Below are 24,263 nucleotides of genomic sequence, written 5' to 3'. Positions count from 1 at the left end.
GGCCAGATTTCTTGCAGAGCTGGCAACGGGGGCGAGGACGCGAGGCGGGAGGCCGGCGACTGTTGTTGGAGTTGAAGCCGCCGCCACTGCTAGTGGAGTTGTTGTAGCCGCCCCCGTTGTTGTAGTCGTAGCTCCCACCAGAGCGAGCGCCGTCGCCCTGAGGAGTGCCGCGTACGCGGCCACCGCCGCGGTTCTGCCCCTGGTGACCGCGCCCACGACCGCGGCCACGAGCAGCAGAGTTGACAGATGACTGTCGAAGATCGCCGCCATGAAGGAGGGTGAGGCGGGCGTCGAAGCTCAGCAGCTGATTGTACAGCTCCTGGACGGTGATGGGTTCCACCCGAGCAGCAAGGGCAGACACGACCGGATTGTACTCCATGTCCAAGCCAGCGAGGATCTTGGAGACGATTTCCGGATCGGAGAGGGCCGCGGCAGTGCACGCGACTTCATCGGTGAGGCTTTTGATCCTGCCAAGATATTCAGCCATGGTCATGTTACCTTTTTTAGGTTAGTGAGCTCGATGTGGGTGCTGATGGTTTGGGCTTGGCTCTGAGCAGCGAACATGGCGTGGATGGCGCTCCAAACTTCGGCCGGCGTCTGTAACGTCGCGACCTGTGCAAGGATATCGCGGGAGAGGGATCCCATCAAATACCCTTGAAGCTGCTGCTGTTGTGCATACCAGAGAGGTCGGGCATAGTTGAAGACTTGTTCTTCCTTGCCGTCCTTGATAACGGTGAGGGTGGCCGGCGGTGGCGGGCTCGTCCCGTCGAGGTGGTGTTCCATCTGGGCGCCTTTAATCTGAGGCAGCACAATGGCCTTCCATAAGAGGAAGTTTCCCCTCGTGAGCCTCTCCTGTGGTGGCGATCCGAGAGACCCTACGGTGGTGCTGGACGAGGACGGTGCGAAGGTGGAGGACAGGGAGGTGGTGAGCGCGCCCGAGGTGCCGGACAGCGATGCAGCGGCGGTGGTGGACATGATCTCGGTCGAGGGAGGAAGCTTGATGCGATATTTGGGAGGTAGCTAGATGCGATCTTTAATCTATGAGGAAGAGGCTCTGACTACCATGTAAAATAGGTTGGAAGCGTTGAACCCTTTGTCTCAGGCCGCATTGATATATATATGGCAATAGCCTTGGCGTACAAAATGCGATCTACGAGAGAGATCGAGAGGTTACAGAAGATACGGGAGAGAAGAAGAGATAGAGGGAGAACACAAGTTAAACAGAGTTCTATCTCTATACAGTTTGAATTCTAACAGGATGGCCCGACGACGAGGAAGAGACGCGGAGGGCGGGAAGAGACAAGCCGGAAGGAGCAGACAAAGGCCGCGGGGGCGCACCACCATGTGTGGCGAGCAGAGCCCGAGGCCACCATGCTCTGCCGGCACGAGCTACCCAGCCGCCGCCACGGGGCTCCGAATCAGGGGGCGAGTACGAACCAGAAGTGAATCTGGGCGAGCTCGAGCGAAGGAGAGAGGAGGAAGCCACGACAGCGCCGAGCAGGGCCAGCCACGCCAGATCCGAGACCCACGGGCCCAAGGGGACCCATCCCCGGCGCCGACGCCACAGAGGTTCAGCAGCAACCAGCGCGGGTGGAGAAGGAGCGAGGAGCCCCACCGCCGTCGTCGCCCGGCGGCGGCGAGGGAGGGAGGAGACGGGGTGGGGGAGTCGCCGCTCGAGACGCGAGGGCCTAGTTCCTTTTCCACTGGAGAAAGGTTTTGCCTCCCTTGTGTTCGGTTAATTGTCTGACCCTCGCTCCTCCTACCTAGCCCACCCCAAACACGGAACAAACACGCGAAACTCTATGCAGCCGCCGCCCGCCGGTGCAGGCAGCGACGAGCAGTGGAGACTCTCGGCCGGAATTGCCAGCAGCGACGGCGGGCTGCACCCAAGCGGCCGGCCAAGCAGCGGGCACCCTCGGCGAGCCGCCAAATCCAATGCAAGAAAAGTGCGAAGCGAAAAGCATACGTACAGAATAGGCAGGTCGCGGGTGTCCCACACGGAGACTGCGCCGTTGGTGAGCCCGCCGGCGATGAGCCCTCCGCTACACTTGGACCACGCGAGCCGCGCGAAACCCGCCGGGCAGCCGTACAAGGCCTCCACCCTGAGGACGTCGTCGGTGGCGACGCTGTCGTCGCCAGTCCTCAAAATCCGGAGTGCCGGGTCGTCGCTGCGGCTGATAGAGATCATCCCCGCGGCGAGGAACTCCCCGTCATCGGAGAAGACCAGGGCGCACGGGCCCGTCGGCGAGTGCTTCACCAGCGCCATGGCTTGGCTTGGCTTGGATTGGATTGGTGGTATGCGTGGCGAGGGCGAGGCAAGGCCTAGGAGATAGTAGTAATTAGCGAGCGTGGTGGGCAATATTGCGTGCGATCGAAGCCAATGCCACGCCGCTGGTGGCCGGAGAGGAGGCGGTGGTGGCGCTGGGCTGCGGCCGGGCGGGAGAAGTTGCCTCGAGATTCGTGCTACCCTCCTGAATCGTTGGATTGTAACGGCCGTGTAGCTCTCTGGTTTGGTTGCCGCCTGCCAGCTAAGCTGCGTTCCCGGCTCCGCTAGAGGAAAAGTCAGTTTTCTTTTTTTTTTCCTTTAATAACTCTTTTTGAGTGGATTTTCTTTTCTTTAATTGATTATTAATTACAATGCGTGCGAAACTTGACCGCCTCTCCGGTGAACAGTGGGGAGAGCTGCTCGGTGGGTTACCACATTCAAAATAATGTTCCCCTCAAACAGAAAAAAGTTCTTGTGTAAATTTCAGTTTTACCGTGGATTACCACGTTATATGGTGGATTTGATAAGGTCGGTTTTGCAAGTCGCCGCACTCGTAGATGACGCTAATCATGATGGTGCCAAATTGTGTATACGACGAAATAGGCTTCGCTTTGCTGTATAGATATAGCAATCACCCGATAAAACAAAAAGTCTAATATTGAGGCAAACAGTATAAGCACGCCCAAAAAAAACCAAAAAGAAAGAAGAGAGAAAATAATGTCAACGGCGTCGGATCGATGAAAACAATGATGACCCGCAGCCGCTGCGCCTACCGGAGATTTACCACCTCGCTCCTAGCACCTCGAACCTCCGCATACCAAGCAACACCTTCGGGAAGGAACACGACAACGACGACGACGTTGTTTTCCGGACAGGTCCTAGGGTTTCCCCCGGTACGCGGAGGGCGTGGGGAAGGGGAATACCCAAAGCCTTTCAGGAAGGAACGGTGCCGCCCACGGATGTCACCGCATTGATGCTGGCAAGCCGGCAGTGATTTCTTCCATCCATCAAACACTTACATCCCCGAATGATTCGACGCGCTCCACCAATCATGCCGCCCACCAACATGCGCCACCACGGTCTTGCCATCATCACCGCCGTCTCACCATGGTCAACGAAGCGAGACCGACGAGACCGAGAGGGAGCAGCCGGGAACGAGGAGCGGCAGCGACAGCAGCCACGCGGGAGCAGACGCGGCAAGAGGAGCACACCAGGCCCTCGAGGCCCGGCTGAGCTCAAAAGGGGCTCGAAGCGCCCGTCGCCGTCCGACGCGCCAAATTGTGTATATTGGTTAATGCTTGTGCTTATCATGTCTCGTTCAAGTGTAGGCCTTATCTTATTTTCTTCTAGGATGGTAAGGTGTGGTTCGATCGATAGCCAAAAAGTTTGTACGGCTCACGCTGCCTCGCACGGCCCGGGGAAGCAGACCACCTGACCAGACGGGCATTGTGCACGCCATGGGGCTGCCGTGCCTCTTTGCAGCCGGTCGACATGCAGTAGCCAAGCTAGCACTAGTAGATGGAACATGAATGAGTGGAGAGGTTGCCCACTAGCTACGATGGCAAAAAAAAAAAAAGATCGTGCTCCGTCAGCGAGGCTGCCCACCGCCACCGTCGATCAAGGGCTAGTTTCTTTTGGGCGATTCTTTAAGAATCACCTCCTCCATAGCTTCTTCCAGAATCGTCATTATATATTTTTTACAATCCTATCTAGTTAAAGTCTAATTAGTTAGGATTGTAAAAAAATATGAAATGATGATTCTGGGAGAAGCTGGGGAGGGGGGCGATTCTCGAAGAATCGCCTAAAAAAACTGGCCCTAGTTCGGCCAAAGCATCCCCCTCACTCTGTTCGTAAAGGCGCATGGCATGGCGTAGATAGCCTCCTCGAGGTTCACGTACCAGTCAGCCCGGGCGTACAAGGCTCGAGCACCCCTCGTAGCAGCGCGTGTTCCCCTTCGTGCATCAACAAGTCTGGCAACCCAGCGCGTGGTCACCGCCAGGGGCGCGGCATGGGTGGGTGGGCGCTCACTCCGCTCCCCTCGACCAACAGCGCGTGCCACCTGCGCCCGTTATGCCACTCTCGTACTGGCACATGTCTCTGTGTGGTGGGTGCGACCCGTCTGCGCTGCCCACGAAGAACACTTGGCTTCTGTGCCGCGGGTCAGCCGGTGTACGTGCGCGAGTGCGTCGCGCGGCCGCTCGCCATCGTTGTCGTTTGGCACCACACCCTCAGTTCCGCGTGCCGTCCAGAGTCGGCGATCACGACCTCAGCGCAAACGAGGCCATCCCATCCCGGTGCACGGCGCGCGCTGCTGCTGCGACCTGACCGCTGCCCGCCAAGGTAAACGTCCGGGTCCCGCCTAGCTCTGCATTTCTTCTCTCGATTTGATCGATCGTCCGACAAGGTTAGCGAGCAAGACCGAGGGTGCGCCTGAATCTGCCGCGCGCGTGGACGGCGAGGAGGACACGCGCCTTGGCTCGCCTCCCCGGGGCGGACCGCTTTCGCAACCGGCACCGGATGGCGGATGGCGCGGGAGATGCCAGGTTGCTCCTACGCGCTCTGCCGCCGCCGAGCTCGGCCGCCTCCACTTGTGACGAGACAGCCGATGGAGCGACATTCAGCCCCGCCGTCTGCGGGCGCACGCTGCGCGTCATGAAGCGTCTCTGGAGGGAGCTCCGCAGGAACGGCGCCAAGAAGATGGCCTACTGGCTACTCTCCGCCGGCGCTGCCCGCTGAAGAGAGATTGAGTGAAGACTTGGTGAAGGAGTAATCGGAGTCGGAGCAGCCTTCCCTGGCGTTGTCCATGGAGGCTTGTGCAGCGACGTGTTCCGGATGGCGATGCCGCCGGCGGGGACCCGCTGCTCGCTCGGCCATGCCGGAACGAGCCGAGCGGACGAGCAATGGAGTCCGGTCGATGGAGTGGACGAGGCGACGAGCGGCGGCCTTATTATGTGGACCTTTTTCGTTTTTGAATGGGGGACGCTAGGTGTCGGTCAAGCGGAGGTAGTGACCGATCGGCGGTCCCCCAGGCCGTCCGATCATGAGTACCCCTTAATATTTTCTTCTATGTATATATACAACATAAGATCATTGCATTTTTATTCCCACGATACGTAAAAAAAAACTGAAAATACATGCTACAATTCAAATACATCCATGGAATAAACTTTCTTTGTATGTACGCATTAAATCTCATTAAGTCGCAACAAATGGATGAGAAGAATCATCACAACATATGCAGCAATGGAAAACCAAAATTTGCGACATGCAAAAATAACTTTGCATCATGAATGCAAATTTGAAACAGTTGTCTAGAATCATTGCAGTACGTAACAAATGATTATGTGACATGTAAAATGGAACTAGGAAAAAATCATGAATCACTAACCCATCGCTATCAAACGATGGAGCCATCGACAACATTGATCTAGGCACACTTGAACATGGTCTAAGCTGAACCCAACAAATCTCGACACATCCACTCACTAGTAGAAAAAGGGTCAAACGTGAAGCACATTAGTGCCGGTTTGATTTTGGCCCGGTACTAATGATACCATTAGTGCCGGTTTGAACGGATTTGCATTAATGCCGGTTCGTGTTGAACCTTTAGTACCGGTTCGTGTCGTGGCACGAACCGGTACTAAAGGGGTGGTGGCAGGCTGGTGTCAGGCCGGGGCCCCACGATCACCTTTAGTACCGGGTCGTGGCACGAACCGGTTCGTGCCATGAACCGATACTAAAGGGGTCTGACCTATAGTACCAGTTTGTGACACAAACCGGCACTATAGGGCAATTTTCAGACTCTACCCCCCCCCCCTCCGTGTGTCGCCATTTCAGTTCTGAAAAAATCAAAAGAAAATGATAAAAACTTCAAAAAATAAAATCCTTCGAGAGGTAGTTATATTACTACATCTACTAGTTAGGAAAATTTAAAAACTACAATTTAGACATGTTTTGCAAAAAGTGTAGGGAAAATGTAAAACAGCTATAACTTTTGCATACGATGTCGGAAAAAAACATATAATATATCAAAAATTTCAGCACGAAAATCCGCATCCGATGGAGACTGTCTACGGCCTGTTTGGAATTTTTTAGAATCCTCAGATTCCAAAAGAAAAAAAGGATATGGTCAAATTTCAGTTTGTTTAAAAAAATTGGTTAAATCTGGTCAAACTACTTATTCAAAAGTATTAATGTTACTACATAATTATTCAAGAATATTAGTGTTACTAAATAATTATTTCAATTTTTTTGAATTTTGGTCAAATCTGGTCAAACTATGGTCAAACTATGGTCAGACTATGGTCAAACTTATTCAAAAAATATTAGTGTTACTAAATAATTACTGTTTTTTAGAATAATAGTTTCAAACTCAAACGGTGAAATGTGTGACTTCATGCTCAAGCTAAACTCCTGAGGGTTAATAGGATTGACATCTTACTATTGTCAGGAAAACAACAAGTGCAGACTCGGGAACGAAGGAGAATAGAACCCGAAAGTTAAGCGTGCTCGGGCTGGAGTAGTGAGAGGGATGGGTGACCGGTCGGGAAGTTAGATGATTTGGAATGAGTGATCCACACTTGAGCAGTTAACAGAGGTGATTAGAGACTAAATCATCAAATAATTTAAAAAAAAATAAAAATAAAAAAAAATCCAAAATTTTCAAAAAAAATAAAAAAAACCTTTAGTACCGGTTGGTAACACCAACCGGTACTAAAGGTCCCCCATACCAGGGCACGAGCTCACGCCACGTGGTGGCACTTTAGCGCCGGTTCGTGCCAAACCGATACTAAAGGGGAAGGGCCTTTAGTGCCCACCCTTTAGTGCCGGTTATGGAACCGGCACTAAAGGCCCTTACGAACCGGCGCTAAAGCTCCGTTTTCTACTAGTGACTCCACCTCAACGGCCTGAAAGACTCCCATCGGATGATTTGGAATGAGTGATCCACACTTGAGCAGTTAAGAGAGGTGATTAGAGACTAAATCATCAAATAATTCAAAAAAATAAAAAATAAAAAAAATCCAAAATTTTCAAAAAAAAATTAAAAAAAAAACTTTAGTGCCGGTTGGTAACACCAACCGGTACTAAAGGTCCCCCATACCAGGGCGCGAGCTCACGCCACGTGGTGGCACTTTAGCGCCGGTTCGTGCCAAACCGGTACTAAAGGGGGAGGGCCTTTAGTGCCCACCCTTTAGTGCCGGTTATGGAACCGGCACTAAAGGCCCTTACGAACCGGCGCTAAAGCTCTGTTTTCTACTAGTGACTCCACCTCAACGGCCTGAAAGACTCCCATCGTGAACCACAACTCGAGCTCCATCCTTGAAGTCGAGGGAGCAAACTCGACAAGGAACCTTAGAGGAGCTTTTGCAAGGCTGCCCAAAGCGCGGTGTCCAATCCATGCCATCTTACTCTGATGACCGAGGCGAACATCTCTTTCCCTCCTTGCTCTGATGACTGAGACGAACTGGGCGACGATCTATCTACCCACCTCCCCTGCGTTGACCAGGGTCCGGTAGTGGTAGGGGTAGGAATAGTTTAGGGTTTGCCTCCAATAGGTGGCGACAAGACGATGGTCATGTCGTCGACGTAGAATAAAGTTTCTTCGCCTCGCCCTTTGTTCTAGTGGTGCTTCACACTGTCAAAAGATGCGTGATCCTCATGAAGGTGGCGCTTCGTCGCCGAGAGAGTCATCTGGGATCTGATCCACCTTGACTTTGTCTGACGAGACGGAATTGACGGAGCTCTGCAGCTTGTCATCTCCTCGGTGCTACGACGTTAGGATTTCTCATCGTGCTTGCGCGTCGGTGATTTCTGATGTTAGGTCCTTCGGTATCAATTCATGTGTTCAGCGAAAAGGAATGTGGCTCTGAGGGTTGGTCTCTAGGGACACATGCACGAAAAGGTTTTGGATGTCATCTATAAGGTCAGGCCACTCCAGTATGAAAGTGGTGACAATGGCTTGTCATCGGTTGTTCTGACGACGGTAATGGTTGTTTGGTGGGACATGGAGTATTTGATCCCGAGCTCATATGCTCCCGTATGAACAGTAAAATCAAAAAATTAGTAAAAAAAATAAAAAAAATCTGATTTGTTTTGTAATGAACATTAATAAATTCTCTAACTTCATGCAAAATTTCAGGTTGAAATGACATTCCTGTAGGTCTGGGCAAAAAAATAAAATCGATGGTCCAAAAAGACTATTGTTGGAAGCATTTTGAAGCATCGATTTTGTTATTTTTGCCCAGACCTCCACGAATATCATTTCGACCTGAAATTTTGCAAGCAGTTAGAACATTCATCAATGTTCATCATAAAAAAATCAGGTTTTTTTGAATTTTCTTACTATTTTTTTTGATTTTACTGTTCATGCGGGAGCATATGAGCTCGGGATCAAAAGAGCACTTTCGTTGTTTGGTGGTCCAAGGATGCAATTTGTGTCATGATTGGATAATTTTGTACTTCTAGTGAACCATTATAATAGATTCAGGGGCGACGTGAGAGGTTTGTGAAAAAACATTATATTCTCGCATGAGATACGAGTAAGAGGAACACTCATTTTTCGTCAAAAGAAAAGATATGAGCAAAAGGCTTGGTGCAATTTTTTTGTTTTCGGGATTATATAAGCCAATAAAGAAAAAAATCATGAGTATTTAAACTCGAGTATCCAGGGATTTTTATTTATATTACTTTAGGACCTCGCAATCTGATTTCTCAACGAAAAGGGTAAACAAAACAAAGTTAAATGTGCCCCGGCCAACGGCCGTTCGCAATGTAAAGGGATCCATCTACTGTCCAAATACGCTCTCTGGTACATATTCTAGTGACGTGTTACCGCATTGGTCATATCCAAAAATTTGCAAATTGTCCATCTCTTTCTTCCTTCTCTTAAATCTCCTCTTTTCACCTTAACAGCCATCTCATCAAACGGTTGGCATGCACAACCTTTGGCCAAGACTGGCAGCTGGCGGCGGCCGCCAGCGAGCGCCGATACGTCAGCCAAGTCGGGGCGGCATCATTGAGCTCACATTCTCCATGCATAGGCACGCCATCGCCTAGGGCAAGCTCTGGCGCTTCGACATGGAGTCCGAGCCAACCTCACCTGTAGCCTGTAGGGGCATGGCGTAGGAGGACCCAATGGCGGAGCACGGCCTCAAACTCGCCAACGATGGGCTGCTCTTCTAAGACGCCATCAAGCAATCATGAGAGTGAATTGCAAAAAAAAAAACATCACATTTTAAGTTTTGTTTAGGGATTGCCACCACATTTCTTGCTGGACCCAAAAATCTACTGTTTTTTCTTACTAAAAATCTTAATAAACACTGATGGCTGATTTGAACCGTTTCAATCCGACTTCTGACATGCCGGGTCCACCTGTAAATGCTGGCATGGCACAAAACGGTCAACACCGTTTGTTGGCCGTTAGGTTGGACGGAGGGTCCACTCGTCAGCAGCCTTGTCTCTCCCAAACTTTCATCGAACATGCATGCGGGTGTGATCGTCGGCGAGCGGGCCAGCGCTTGGAGGCGGCCGCCGGGCTCGTGGCGAAGGTCGTCTGAGGCAGGAGCCATCATAGGGCAACGACGAGGCTAGGTCGGGTGGCGCGCCCTCCCCGCCGTGCGCGAGCACGCGCACCTGCGGCACCCACCCACGACACCGCCCATAGGAACCGCGCGCCAGAGCTCCAGCCCGACCGCAGGCTCGCGGACCTGTCCAGTGGCCACAGGAAGCCACCGGCGTCGCCCGAAAGAGGCACGGGGACCGCGTGTTGCGGGGGTGCCGCCGCACGCGAGTGTGCTCGTGTGTGTGCGCTCAAGTACAGAGCAAACTGAGCTCGAGCTGGCCACTGCGGACGCCGTGTGTGGGGAAACAGCGGTGGGACCGTGGGAGGTCCAACCTTGAAGAGCTCCGTCGATGCGCGCGCTTCACTGCCGAGAGGGAGACGAGGCGAACGTGTCGCCCCCGGCCTCTCCTTTCAAACCGCTCGCCGCGTTCCCAGCTCCCCGCGTCCCCGCGCCATGAGCTTGGGCATGGTGAGCTCGTGGATAGCACACGAGGAGGCACGCCGCTCTACTCCATGCAGGTGCAGCCGGCGCGCATGGCCATGACGTCCAAGGCCGGTGTGCTCGCCCGCCTCATCAAGGAGCTGAAGGAGCGCGATTCCCGCCTGCTCCGCTCCCCCGACGAGCTCACCGTGTTTGATGTGGAGCTCCGTGGAGGGAGATGGTGCGACTCGGGGTGGAGGGGAGACGGGCGCAGCTCGCGGGGGCAGAGGAGGGGAGGCCATGTCCAATGAGACGCGCGACACAGCTAGGGGGGCCGGCTGGTGACCGTGGCATGGTGCTCCGGCCGGTGCACGGCGTACTCCTCCCGATGCCATCAGCGCGCAAACCGTTCGACGAAATGCCACAAAGAAGAATGGTATTACAGAGGAGTATTAACTCTGATGGTGGGCCTCACAACTGATTTAACGGTCAACACGAATGTGGTTGACTCTTACTGCCACGTGGACCTCACCAATGGGCCCTGCATGTCAGAAATCGTATTAAACGGTCCAAATCAATCATTAGTGTTTATTGAGAATTTTAGTAAGAAAAACGGTGAATTTTTGGGCCGAGCAAGAAATGTGGTGTCAATTCCGGAAGATAACTTAAAATGTGGCGGTCTGTTGCAATTCACTCAAGTCATGAGGGGCCGGTTGCAGGCGTACGTTTTGCGTATCACTAGTACCGGACTCTGGCACCGTCGCCGGTGACACGAGCTGTAGGCAGCTTCCATGTGAGGGTCAAATTTGCCAAAGTTCAGTTTCGACAGTTTAATTCAGTTCCGCTCAGCATCAGCTCTTGCTTAGGCCGCTTGACGTTGGCGGCGGCTTCCATATGAGTGTTAAATTTGTCAAAGTTCAGTTTCAACGGCTTAATTAAGTTTCAACCATTAAGTTCAGTGTCGATAGTAGGTTCAGTTTTCGTGGTTAATTTCCTCCGTCTTCGGAGCCGTGAGCATGATCATGAGCTTGTTGCACGTCGAAGCATCCATGGTAAGGTCGATGAACATAGACACGTCGGAGCATACTGCTCTCTGGTTCGTGGCCTCCTTGTTGTGAAATGAACCTTCGCACTCGCCGGAGGTAGCGCCAAACGAAAGCGCCGGCGAAAGACGTGTGCTGGATGACGGTGGTGAGCACGGGCACGACGAGCTTCCATGCCTTGTTGAGGCCGTGAAGTTTCATGTATGTACGACGGTGGATCCAGGTCGTCGGGCTCGCTCGCCTCTGGCCACCACATCTCAGACGTCCCTTGCAGTATCATCATCCCAAGCAGAAACAGGGACATTGTGGAGCTCCTCACAATACCCCTACAAGACTTTGATACGCCCCCAAGAAAACACTCGTTCTGAACTCATCGAAAGAAGGACAAACTGAAAAAAGGACATGAGTATCTCCCGTTTTTTGTTTCGCGAGTGGTCGTTGAACTCTGTATGAGCATATGGTCGCGGGGGTCGAAAGGGAAAATATCAGGTGCTACCAGCACTTAGATGATGCCGTGATACAGAATTCTGGGAGATCCAACGGCTCTTCGGAATCTATTGTACCTATGCAAATTCTTTAAACTCTTGGATGACTTTTTCGCAAAATGTTTAAGAGCTCCCGAAAGCCGTGGGATTTGAGATCTAATGGTGGGAAATGTGTCTTTGTGATTGAAGAGACAGTGCGAGTGGCTTGAGCGGAAGGCCCGTGGGAGGTGGCACAAGTAGCATGTGCTCTGACGTTTGCAAACTGTGTGGAATCGCGTCGCGGGATCGAGGGCTACCGATGTCACTGTTACTTTGGGTCTGTGCTTTATCTATAAAATGGGGGTGCGGCCTGATTGAAGATGTGGCTGTTACGTTCTCGCGTGTTAGCACAAGACGTCTATACTCAGAATTTGGTAAAACTAGACGGGCTGCTAGAGTCACCATTGATGGTTACTGGCTCACCTGACAGTAGTGCCCAGCGAGCAAGTGTTTTACTAGTAGAGACCTCCTTTATCTGCCTCCGTAGACATAATTTGGGTGACATACGTGAACAGCGACAGCATAAATTTAAAGCAGTTTCTTTTGAGAGAACAAGTTAAAGCAGTTGGAGACTGGCCCGATCGCTGTCAACTACTGAAGACAGCAATGATCGGATACAATCGTCATACTTAAGCCTCTATTGTTATATGGAGAACACATGAAAAGTTATTCTTTCGACAAACACGAAAAGCGCAAGAAAAGCGAGAAAAGGCAAAAGAATGAAAGAAACAGGGGTGTGTGTACACGTGAGGCACGTGAAAAAACGCTTCGCATCAGGTACGTACTTTATTTCCTAATAATCCGTCCGTCCGATCCTCATCCAATGGCTCACATGTCCTCTTCCTCTCAAGCGTGTTTCTCCTCAAGCCACGATCTGGTTCATCCTTCTTTGCAACCGCCGAGCAGCTCGTTAATCCAACCCGATCGGCTCATTAACGAGTTGCTCGGCGGTTAACGAGCCGAACCATAATGAGTATGAGCTTAACGAACCGAACCCATCCAATTCGTCTGCCTCCCCTCGTCCGTAGACGTGACCGGACGCGTCCGCGGACAGTGACTGGTCACGCATCAAATCAACTACTCTTTATCCGAGTCTCTCATATTTCAATCCCAAGATTCATACAAAGCATGCAAAAAAATCCGACGTACTACATACTACGTACTACCCTAGCAAATCTTCGTCGTCGGAGATGTCCACTATGTCGATGCCGGGAGCCGGGTGGATGGGTGCGCAGGAGGGCTCCAACTCATCCTCCTACTGCTCGACTTCATCCATGTAGGCCAGCATCTCCTCCTCCTCCGCGGCGTGTTGCGCCTCCATCCCTTGCCGGCGACAACGTTTGGCCTCTACATCTAATTCCGAGCTGAGGGAATCGAGGATGGCCTGCTGCTCCGCGTCCCCGCATCCTCCTCCGTCTCCTCCTCAAACTCCTCCTCCGGTTCCACTGCATCCAGAGGTAGCCCCACGGCGATCGAGCTTCGCGCCTTGCTCAGATTTGCCTAAGGAGCTGCAGCCGGCGCTCCGACGTTAGAAATGGGTGGCCACTTATCCGGCGGCGTGAGGTCATGACTTCTAGTGGTGGCGGACGGGGAGTGGAAACTAGAAAAGCGGTGGCGGACGGGCGGAGGAAAATGGGAAGGGGTAGGGTTTCGGTGCCGGCTGTCGGCTTAAATAGTCGGGCTAGTTACTACTTGGCCCGCCGGAGCGGCGCCACGCGGTGACATCGGTCTGACGGAGGAGACGAACTTCGGACCGTCGGGTTTCCGGACGATTCCGCGTGGGACCCCGACTTCAGTCCGACGTGGCGGACACGCCCCGGCGTGCACGGGCGCCCCCATATCCGCCTCATATTTAGACTGGATATGAGGGGTGCCGGGCAGCCCGGACCTTTGAAGCACGGCGCCCGTGTGGGTCAAAATTTCGTGTCCGGTCAGTGACCTGGCGGCCCGCCTGAACGTTTGAGGCGGCTTTGGGGCGCCCGGCTATAGATGCCTTAAGATAGATAATGTGGCTGTTGCTTCCTCTAAGATAGATGATGGAGATGTTGCTTCCTCTAAGATAGATATGGGGCTGGTTTTCTCCGGCGAGGTCCGGCCTCTTCATCTCGTGCGCCCGAGAAGAAGAAAGGAAGAAGGAAAAAATGACCGCCGCAACAAAAAGTTTCTTGTAGCTGAAAAATAGCAAAACCTAAGAAAAAAGACGATTATCATGTATGCATCTGTCCATAAAAATACACCCTAAACTGCAACTATACACTCCAATATTCGTACACATCACGCCACGTCCACCAGACTCCAATGGTCAGTGCCCAAACTAATTTACAAACCCAAACTAATTAAGATATGAAATTAGGTCCACTTATTTGATCATATAAAACATAAAAATACCTATAATAAAACAGTCTAATGTAGTTCATCAATTTTCAAATTAGCCTAAACATATTAAAAAGTTGAAACTAAGTCCACTTATTTGGTCATATAAAACATAAAAAATACCTGTAAAACTGTCTAATGTAGTACTACATCATTTTTCGAATTAGCCTAACTAATCCAGAGCCATGCATTTCTCTGCCGCCGAGCCGCAACAGAGAGCAGAGCTCGTGCATACCCGTCCATATGTCATACGTGCGTTTCGTCTCTTCAGAAAATTTCAAATCTCACATCGCGTGGGCCCGTCGCACCGTCAGGTCGGCCGGCCGGCAGGTCACGCGTCCGCTTCGTCCCCGTCCTCTCTCTGTTTCGGGTGGGTGCGCGTGCGCATCAGTCGCGCGCATGATTATCTCATGGCATGGCCCGCGGCCGGCGGCACCGTTGAGTGGCCGATCACTGCAGCACGGGGCGCGCGAGCGCGAGCGCCGCCACGCCGACGAGGACGGCGGCGAGGTCCAGCGACGGCCGCGCGGCCGCCGCCGCACCGGCGAACTGGTCGCCCCCCTGGTACACCATGGTGCCGTTGATCAGCGGCAGGCCCGCCGGCGCCTGCGGGCTCGACCCGGCCGACTTCACGCTGCACAATCAGAAAAGTATTGTCACTTTGTCAGCATGAAATGTTAATAGTATACGGAGTATGCATGCGTACACGTCAGTGCAACAGTCAGCTCCTATCATTTTGAAAATAAGTCACGGAGAGGAGAGTGTGCGTCGTGACGGGATAACACGTTGCGTGTCCGCTGCGAGAGAGGACGATCGACTAATCGACCTGCCGTGGGCAGAGACGATTTGGTTTGGAACTGTTCCATCGGCGGCATGCGTGCCACCGACCGGGCGCTCTCGGACGGACGCGGCGAGGTCGTTGTTGGCCGGCTCGGCTCGTCGGTGCGCCGTGCACGTCAACCGGACAGCGGTGCAGCACCACCGCGTCCGCGTCCAGAGGTCAAAAGTGTAAAGTGAAAAAGTGATTTGACAGAAGTAGTTGATTCTCATTGATTGAGCACTATATATACAGAGAGCAGTTACAATTCTGTGAGAGCATTTCTAACCGCAACATGCGGTTGTCAATGCGTGAGACAAAACAGCAACTGCACATAGCAGTTGTTAAGATGAGAGAGGAAGTACAACTGCTCATAGCAGTTAGAGAGTACAAGGTCGGTTCCTATGTCGGTTCCTTAATTAGCATTTGTTAATTAGTAAATTAACAAATACTCTAATTCTATTCCTAACACTCCCCCTTGGATCACGCATCTTCTAGTGCTTCGTGTATATTTCATCATCTAGTGCTTCTTGTATAATCGTCATCCAACTTGAGAACCATTTTAGCAATTTAAGAACCTCCCCCAAAAACCCTGTGGGAAAAATATGAGGAGTAATAGATATACCATTGAAAACTCCTTTTAAAACCCTGTGGGAAAAATATAAGGAGAAAACGATATGGTATAATTTATATTGCCTCATTAAAAACCTTTTATGAGAAAACCGATGTAAAAACTCATAAGGAAAAGAGTACAATAATTATTATCTGATGATAACTAACGGGTCATAATTCTAGGAGTTTTCTCCCCCTGAAATTTGCAAATCCCGAAAGCGTCTCATACCAATCCCATGAATACATTTCTGGAATGTTGAATTTGGTAAAGACTTTGTGAACAAATCTGCTAGATTATCACATGATTTGGTTTGCAAAATATCAATTTCTCCATCTTTCTGTAATGAATGTGGAAAGAATAATTTAGGAGAAATATGTTTTGTAATATTACTTTTAATATAACCCATTTGCATTTGAGCAATGCAAGCTGCATTATCTTCATAAATAATAGTTGGTGATCCTAATGAACCAATACCACACGAAGTTTGAATGTGGTTAATCATCCTGCGAAGCCATACACATTCCTTTGATGCTTCAAATAATGCAATTATTTCAGAATGATTAGTGGAAGTTGCTACGAGAGTCTGTTTTTGTGACTTCCATGAAAAAGCAGTTCCACCATATAAGAATACGAAACCTGTCTGTGACCTAGCATTGTGAGGATCAGATAGATAGCCAGCGTCAGTATATCCTACCATAGTCATATCTTGGTTTCTCTGATAGAATAAGCCAAGATCTTTTGTGCCATGTAAATATCTAAAGATATTCTTTACTCCTGTCCAATGACGTTTTGTTGGAGCAGCGCTATGTCTAGCTAGTAAATTTACCGCAAATGCAATATCAGGCCTGGTGCAATTTGCAAGGTACATTAGCGCACCAATAGCACTGAGATACGGGAACTCAGGTCCTAATATCTCTTCGTCATCATCCCGAGGTCTAAAAGGATCTTTATTCATATCAAGGGATCTGACAACCATGGGTGTTTTGGTTGGATATGATTTATCCATATTGAATTTTTCCAAAACCTTTTGAATATAAGCAGGTTGGTATACTAAAATTCCCGAGGGAAGATGCTCAAGCTGTATGCCTAAGCAAAATTTGGTCTTTCCCAAATCTTTCATCTCAAATTCCGTCATTAAATGATTGCGTGCTTCTTCTATATCATGTGTACTCCCAATGATATTGAGATCATCAACGTACACTGAGATGATGCAAAATCCATTTGAGGATTTCTTTATAAATACACAAGGGCAATCATCATTATTTGAGTATCCTTTCTGAATAAGAAACTCACTCAGTCGGTTATACCACATTCTACCCGACTGTTTTAAGCCATAGAGTGACTTTCGTAATTTTACACAATATGCGTTGCGATTTGCTTTTGGATTCGGCATTTTAAGTCCTTCAGGAACTTTCATATATATGTCCGATTTGAGTGACCCATACAAGTATGCTGTCACTACGTCCATTAACTGCATAGATAAATTCATTTGTACTGCCAAAGATATTAAATATCGAAACGTTATTCCACTCATGACAGGAGAGTATGTATCATCATAATCTATGCCAGGTCTCTGCGTGAACCCTTGTGCTACAAGCCTCGCTTTGAATCTCACCACCTCGTTGTTTTCATTCCTTTTTCGAACAAAAACCCATTTTGCTCCCACAGGAAAGACATTCTGAGGAGTAGGTATTACTGAGGAAAATACCTCTCTTTTGTTGAGCGAGCGCAGTTCTGCCTCAATTGCTTCCTTCCATTTAGGCCAATCAGGACGCTTGAGGCAATCCCTGACGGTCTTTGGTTCTGGATCCAGTTGAAGGATTTCAGCAATTTCAGAGGCAAAATATATGTCGACAATTGTAGTCTCTCTGTTGTATGATTCTCCTGATTCTATATAGTTTATGGAAATTTCTTTTATACCTTCAGACTCTATGTGATTTCCCACAACAATAGAGTCATGGTGTTCCGATGTCCCAGCTATTATATTTGTATGCGCATTTATGCTGGGTTCTAGATGTTGAGCATCTGATTGGTGTCCTTCAACTTGAGGTTGAATTGCATTTACTGGTAGAGGATTTGATTTCCTCTGTTTCCGCGGATGCTTCTGAGAAGCTATATTCCGGCTAACCAGATTTCTCCCCCTCTTACTCTCATTTGGGGTTTGAGTGGTTTTACTTGGTACCTCCACTCGTTCTGGTGCATTAACAGCGGGAATATGTGATTTAGTGACACCTTTATGGTCAGTAAATGCATCTGGCAGATTATTTGCAATGTGTTGCAAATCTATAATCCTCTGAACTTCAGTTTCAGATTCTTTAGTACGTGGATCTAAGGACTGGATGCCTGTTACATTCCAATCTATTTCCTGGCATTCTTTGTGGTTTGATTCTCCCCCTAACGCCGGGAAATGGTCCTCATCAAAAATAGAATCAGCGTATCGAGCAGTAAACAGGTCCCCTGTAAGAGGTTCAAGATATTTTATAATTGACGGAGAATTATAACCCACATAGATCCCAAGTTTTCTGTGGGGGCCCATGGTTGTACGCTGGGGTGGTGATATCGGTACGTATACTGCGCAACCGAATTTTCGCAGATGGGAAATACTTGGCTGAGTGCCACGAACTAATTGCAGCGGGGAGGTTGTGTGATATGCAGTTGGTCTGATTTGTATCAGATCTGCGGCGTGTAATACTGCATGTGCCCAACAAGATGTTGGCAAATTACAATTCTGTAATAATGGTCGAGCAATTAATTTTACTCTTTTGATGAGAGATTCAGCCAATCCATTTTGAGTATGAACATAAGGCACAGAATGTTCTAAATTAATGCCCATAGCCATGCAATAGTCATTAAATGCGCGTGAAGAAAATTCAGCAGCATTATCCATTCGAATTGTTTTTATCTTATTTTCGGGATGGTTTGCTCTTAATTTGATAATCTGAGCAATTAACTTGGCAAAGGCATGATTACGTGTGGATAATAGACACACATGTGACCATCTAGTAGATGCATCTATGAGTACCATGAAATACCTAAAGGGTCCTGATAGTGGTTGAATTGGACCACATATATCTCCTTGAATGCGTTCAAGGAAATTTAATGACTCATTTTTTACTTTAAGATAAGATGGTTTTATAATTAATTTCCCAGTTGCACATGCGGTGCACACAAAATCAGATGATTTGGGGAATCTTTTAGTTGGAAGGCTGTGACCAATAGAATTGTCAATAATTTTTCTCATCATCCCTATGCCAGGATGACCTAGGCGATCATGCCAAGTCTTAAATTTATCAAGGTCTTGAAAAATTATTTTGTACGCAACATGTGGTACGGGTTTTATATAACTGTAATATAATCCAGATGAAAGTGAGGGGAATTTCTCAACAATTTGTTTCTCAGACCCATTGCTCTTTGTTAAAAGCAAATATTCAGTATTATTATCAGAGATAGTTTCCACATGGAAATTATTTGATCGAATGTCTTTGAAACTTAGAAGGGTGCGAGTAGATTCAGGATACAAGAGTGCATCCTCAATTACAATGGTAGTACCCATAGGTAGAACGAGTGTGGCTCGTCCTGAACCAATAATTGACGCATCGCGACCGGCAATGGTCATAATATTCCCTTGTCTCTTAGTTAGAGTTTGGAAATATTTTATTTCCCTTAATATTGTGTTAGTGGTACAACTGTCCACCAAACATAGTTCTTCTTCCATTGGATTATCTTCCCGTAAAATCTATATAGAGTAAGAGAATATTTTAGGATGAAATTTTATTCATTACTCACATATAAATACATACAAATTATTCATATTACAGTTACACAAATAAATATGACATTATGTCTGAATTACATAATATGATTGGTCCGTAGGACTTTATTCTACTTAGAGTTATACAAATTATAACTTCCATTATTACAATAAAATAGCTGATAACATCAAATGAGTGATGTGGAGATTATATGAGATCTCCGTATGCGTCTTGGGTGTATTCCACCATCATGTTATCGACATCAAGAAGATCTTCATCCTTCTTCCTTGTTTCCTGAGGAGCGCTTTGAGAAGTGCTAGCTTCAAGGTTCTCTTCTTGTTGTAAAGCATTGAAGTGAGCTTCTGCTTTTCCATGAACTTGTTTGCCTTTCCCGGTGGATTTGAGATATAAATCCGCTAGATGCTTGGGAGTTCGGCATTTGCTAGTACGATGGTTAGTACATCCACACCTTTGACAAATCTCGGAGTTGGTATTTCGGTCATTTTTCTTGAAGTGACCTTTACCTTTAGATTGACCAAATGTTTTCTTCTTGTTGTTCCTTTTCCACTTTCCATTGAATTTCTTGAAATTCTTTTTATTTCCCCCATACTTTTTAGTAGACTGAGTGTTAGCATGTGCTTCAGGGAGTGGCATGGAGCCCGTTGGGCGTGTCTGATGATTCTTCATGAGAAGTTCATCATGTTTCTCAGCCTGAAGTAAAGTGTATATGAGCTCAGAATACTTTTTGTATTTTTGTTGACGGTACTGCTGTTGTAGTACTCTCATTGAGGGGTGGAAAGTGCACAAGGTCTTCTCAATAAGATCTTCTTCTGAAATTGCTTGGTTGCAAAATCTTAGTTTAGAATTAACCTTGTGAACTGCAGAGTTGTATGCTGCCACAGATTTGAAATCTTGGAACCTTATGAGGGACCATTCTCGTTGGGCTTCTGGTAGCATAACTGCTCTTTGTTGGTCATATCTCTCCTTGAGAGAGTTCCATAAAGCAAGTGGATCCTCTTCCATTAAATATTCTGTTTTTAAATCAGGATGGAGGTGATGCCTTATAAAACTTAATGCTCCATATTTGGCTGCTTGCGGGATTTCCGCAGCGCCTTCAACAGGTGTGATAATTGTGGAACCAAGTTTACGACATTCTAATGCTATCTTGGTATCCATAGCCCATGATAAATAATTACTACCATCTAGCTCAAATTCATGAAATTCTCTATTCATGACGCCGGCCATTTTCCTGCATGTTGTGATCATGCATAAATTAGTTTTACTACGAGAGTGAAATTTAAGTAACAACAAATGCTTCAAAAGAGCAAAGTTCTGAAGTATAGCTGATGCTTTATACTTATATGTGTAGACCTCATTTTATGTAAATGACACTTTGAAGATAGTCACCGTTGTGGTGTAGATCTCGCAGCAATGGAGAACATAATCTGGTTTTGACCAGTAGATGTTCATATATCCATTACCTTGTGCCATACTAAATTTTACAAAAACACTTTGAAGGTAGTCATCTGTCAAATGACTAGATATAGACCTCACAGTAAGAGTGGATAGTCTGCAATTTGATGCAGTAGATCACACAGTTACCTTGTGTTTTGCAAGTATAATATTCGAGGTAATCACATCAATTTGCATATTTGGGAGATCACTCGAAGATAGTCATTTCGCCAGAAAAAGAGACGAAACGTAGATCTTTCAGCAATGAGGATAATCTGCAAAGTGCAGTAGATGCCTCATCTACCCTGTGATCCCGAAATATGAATTGTAAAATAAAAATTGTTGTACTTATGAACTACATATTCCAAAAGGAAAATGCTGAAGCAATCATATAGAATATGTACACGTAGTCTGAGACTTTATTTAGATAATACGTGGTCTAGATATCCAAACTTACAATACAATACAGACTGAATATAATAAACAGAGATTCTTAGTACAATAAAATAGCACTCTCAAATGAACAGGACTGACTGCTATGCAATATATTAATACTATGGCTATTCTCTGTTGAAAACGCCATAGCACCAGCAGTACTTATTGGATTTATTGGCCTGTAGGCCTATTTAGGTGAGGAGCGGGGAGAGTTGGCCTGGCCCATGCACCGACAGAGAGAGGATAAGGATAGCAGGATCGAGAGTTTCCCCACGTCTCTGCCACTTCCAATTCCCCTTCTCTGTTCATACTTGGACTCAGCACCGCTGCTCGTCGGCTCTCCCCTACCCCGTCTCGCCATCTTCAATGGAAGCGAGGTGGGCCCCGCTTCGCAGCACGGTCTGCTCCGCTGCTGCTCGCCCCAGGGGCGCCGGTGAGGCCAAGGGCATCTGGCGACCACGCGCCACGAAGGGCTGCACGGTTCTGCGCCATGGCCGCAGCGAACTGGCGCAGGATCCGGCGGGCTTCCGGCGGAGGCGTCGGAGGAAGAGGCGGTGCCGGAGGAGGAGGTGGTGTCGCCGGTGATGAAGGTGGTGGCGTCGACGACGAGCCCTGGTCCTCTATCTCCTCTTCTTCAACCTTGATTTTGATGTTCAAGTCGGGGATGGAGGGGTAGCCGCCGGTTCCCGCTGCCGCCGGCGTCGGGGATGGGAGATCCGGGACGGGACCGTATCCAGGAGGCATGAAGTGCTCCGGCAGTTCATCTGATGGTGTCGGAGACGGCTTTCGCGGTGGTGCGCCCGTACGCGCTGGGCACGATTCAAACCCGTGTCGCACACAGTACGGGGGCAGAGGCGGCGGCGCGAGTTCGCAAGGGAACATCTCTTCTTCTCCGAGGAATGGCGCCGATGGACCTCCAAGGAGCCAATCCATAGGAGGGATGGTGAAGACAGATGGCGGCGGAGTCGTCGGTACGATGTAGTCATCGGCGACGGCCCGAGCCGGAGCCGAAGGCCCAGCATGGTTTGCAGCGGTGGCCGGAGCCGAGGGTCCAGCCTGGTGCACCGTTGGTGCTCGCCCACGGAGCGGGCGGTTGCCTTGGCGTGCGTACCCACGGCGGCGGTTCTGGCGGTTGTTCCAGGCGAAAAAGCGGCGGCGAGGGCCACTCCTTGCGCCAAGTCCCTGACGGCGACGGCGACTTGCAGCACGGTGGCGATGGGTGCGCGGAAAGCGACGGTTCTCTCTCTGGAGGAAGCGTGCAATAGCGAAAGCAAGCGACGGCAGGTCCCTCCCTGCCATTCTTACCTTTCCTGCGATGGCTCTCTGTCGCTCTCGGCAGAGCGAGTACTGATAACGTGTAAAGTGAAAAAGTGATTTGACAGAAGTAGTTGATTCTCATTGATTGAGCACTATATATACAGAGAGCAGTTACAATTCTGTGAGAGCATTTCTAACCGCAACATGCGGTTGTCAATGCGTGAGACAAAACAGCAACTGCACATAGCAGTTGTTAAGATGAGAGAGGAAGTACAACTGCTCATAGCAGTTAGAGAGTACAAGGTCGGTTCCTATGTCGGTTCCTTAATTAGCATTTGTTAATTAGTAAATTAACAAATACTCTAATTCTATTCCTAACAAAAAGTTGCTTCTCTTTTGCTTTCGGGAGCCATGGAAAGGCAGTTGTCTTTTGGTTTGACAATAGGTATCTCGGCGACACGTCGGAGGTCGGACCGGACGGTACCTGGTGGTGCTGGGGCAGAAGGTGATGGCGTAGGCGGAGACGCCGCCGGCGCAGGTGAAGGTGGAGGTGGCGTCGTCGTAGGCGTAGCTGTAGGCGCGCGGGCACGCGTTCTTGAAGAACTGCGAGTAGGCCGACGGCCGGCACGTGCCGGGGCTGCCGTACTCGCCGCTGCAGCAGTACTGCGCCGTCCCGAACGCCTCGCACGCGCTCTTGCACGCCACGCCGCCCGCCCCCGCCGTCGTCGAAGACACGCGCAGGTCGCCCGGGCACGCGCCGTTCAGGTCCACCACGCACCCCGTCGGCGCGCAGTTGCCGCCCGTCGCACCCGCCGCGGCGGGTGCGCCCTGCTCCGGCGCCACCAGCATCGGCAGGTTGTACCCGTCCACCAGGCTCACGTCGTAGAAGTCCATGCCGTCGTTGCCGTCCATGGTGAACTCCGCCAGCGTGGCGGGCGGCGCGGCCCCGCCGCCGGCGCAGTCCTGCCGCCCGGAGCCGCAGTCGCCGGTCACGCACGCGAACTTGCCGGCGGGGTCCGTGGAGCAGAGCGTGCGGCCCCAGAGCCGCCCCGACCACCCCGCGGGCACCGGCATGGTCCTCGACTCCCCCGGGGCGAGCGCGAAGCCGGTGCTGTCCATCCCCGGGGAGCCCGCGCTGGAGAGGATCCCCGGCCACACCGTGTACTCGCAGTTGTTGGTGATGGCGAACGACTTGGACGCCACACCTGAAGAATCAGTGACCAACCATTAGCAAACCACCATGTAAACTGACCGGAAGATTTAAACAAGCTTGAATTGCGTCCATGCATGGACCGATTTGCGGCTTACCGGTGGCTGAGGCGAGCAGTAGGAGGAGGAGGGAGATGAGAGCTCGGCGTGCCCGCGTCGCCATTGTAGCGAGTGCAGAGCGTTGCTCTGATCTGATGGTGCGGTGGCCGGTGTGGTTAGGACAGACACGTGGGTTTTATTTGCAAGGCGGTGGTGGTACTGTGGCCGCCATTGGTGTGGGCAGGCGTTGAGGGGGTATTTATAGAGAAAACCATTTTTTTCTGAGGGAGACGATGAGCATTGGCAGATAAGATATTTTCATGCTTTTTTACGGCGGATATGACGTGTAACTTTCTTAATTTATGGGGTTATTTTACATATTTATTGGCCGTCCGATGTGATCGTAGTTCTATCGCCTCTGCCATGGTCCCACGTGCGAATCGCCACGCAATGCACATCTGCCGTTCGGCGCACTCAATTGAGACCTTTTTTTAATGAAAA

General features: G+C 49.6%; 1 protein-coding gene and 1 non-coding gene across 2 annotated transcripts; both read right to left on the bottom strand.

Moving 5' to 3' along the window:
• Positions 1-289: 289 nt before the first annotated feature.
• Positions 290-424, bottom strand: LOC123109278 (small nucleolar RNA Z247). Its single transcript, XR_006452540.1, has one exon. It is a non-coding gene; the product is annotated as a small nucleolar RNA Z247 (small nucleolar RNA).
• Positions 425-14,623: 14,199 nt separating this feature from the next.
• On the bottom strand, positions 14,624-23,987 carry LOC123105634 (thaumatin-like protein 1b). Its single transcript, XM_044527731.1, has 3 exons — positions 23,823-23,987; positions 22,999-23,719; positions 14,624-14,822 (listed from the first exon to the last, which is right to left on the bottom strand). The coding sequence occupies exons 1-3, from the start codon at positions 23,884-23,886 to the stop codon at positions 14,639-14,641; spliced, it is 969 nt and encodes a 322-aa protein (XP_044383666.1). The 5' UTR covers positions 23,887-23,987; the 3' UTR covers positions 14,624-14,638.
• Between the last annotated feature and the right edge of the window lie 276 nt (positions 23,988-24,263).

The sequence above is a fragment of the Triticum aestivum genome, chromosome 5A (genome assembly GCF_018294505.1).
Source record: "Triticum aestivum cultivar Chinese Spring chromosome 5A, IWGSC CS RefSeq v2.1, whole genome shotgun sequence".
NCBI lineage: Eukaryota > Viridiplantae > Streptophyta > Magnoliopsida > Poales > Poaceae > Triticum > Triticum aestivum.
This window is presented reverse-complemented; position numbering and strand designations above follow the sequence as displayed.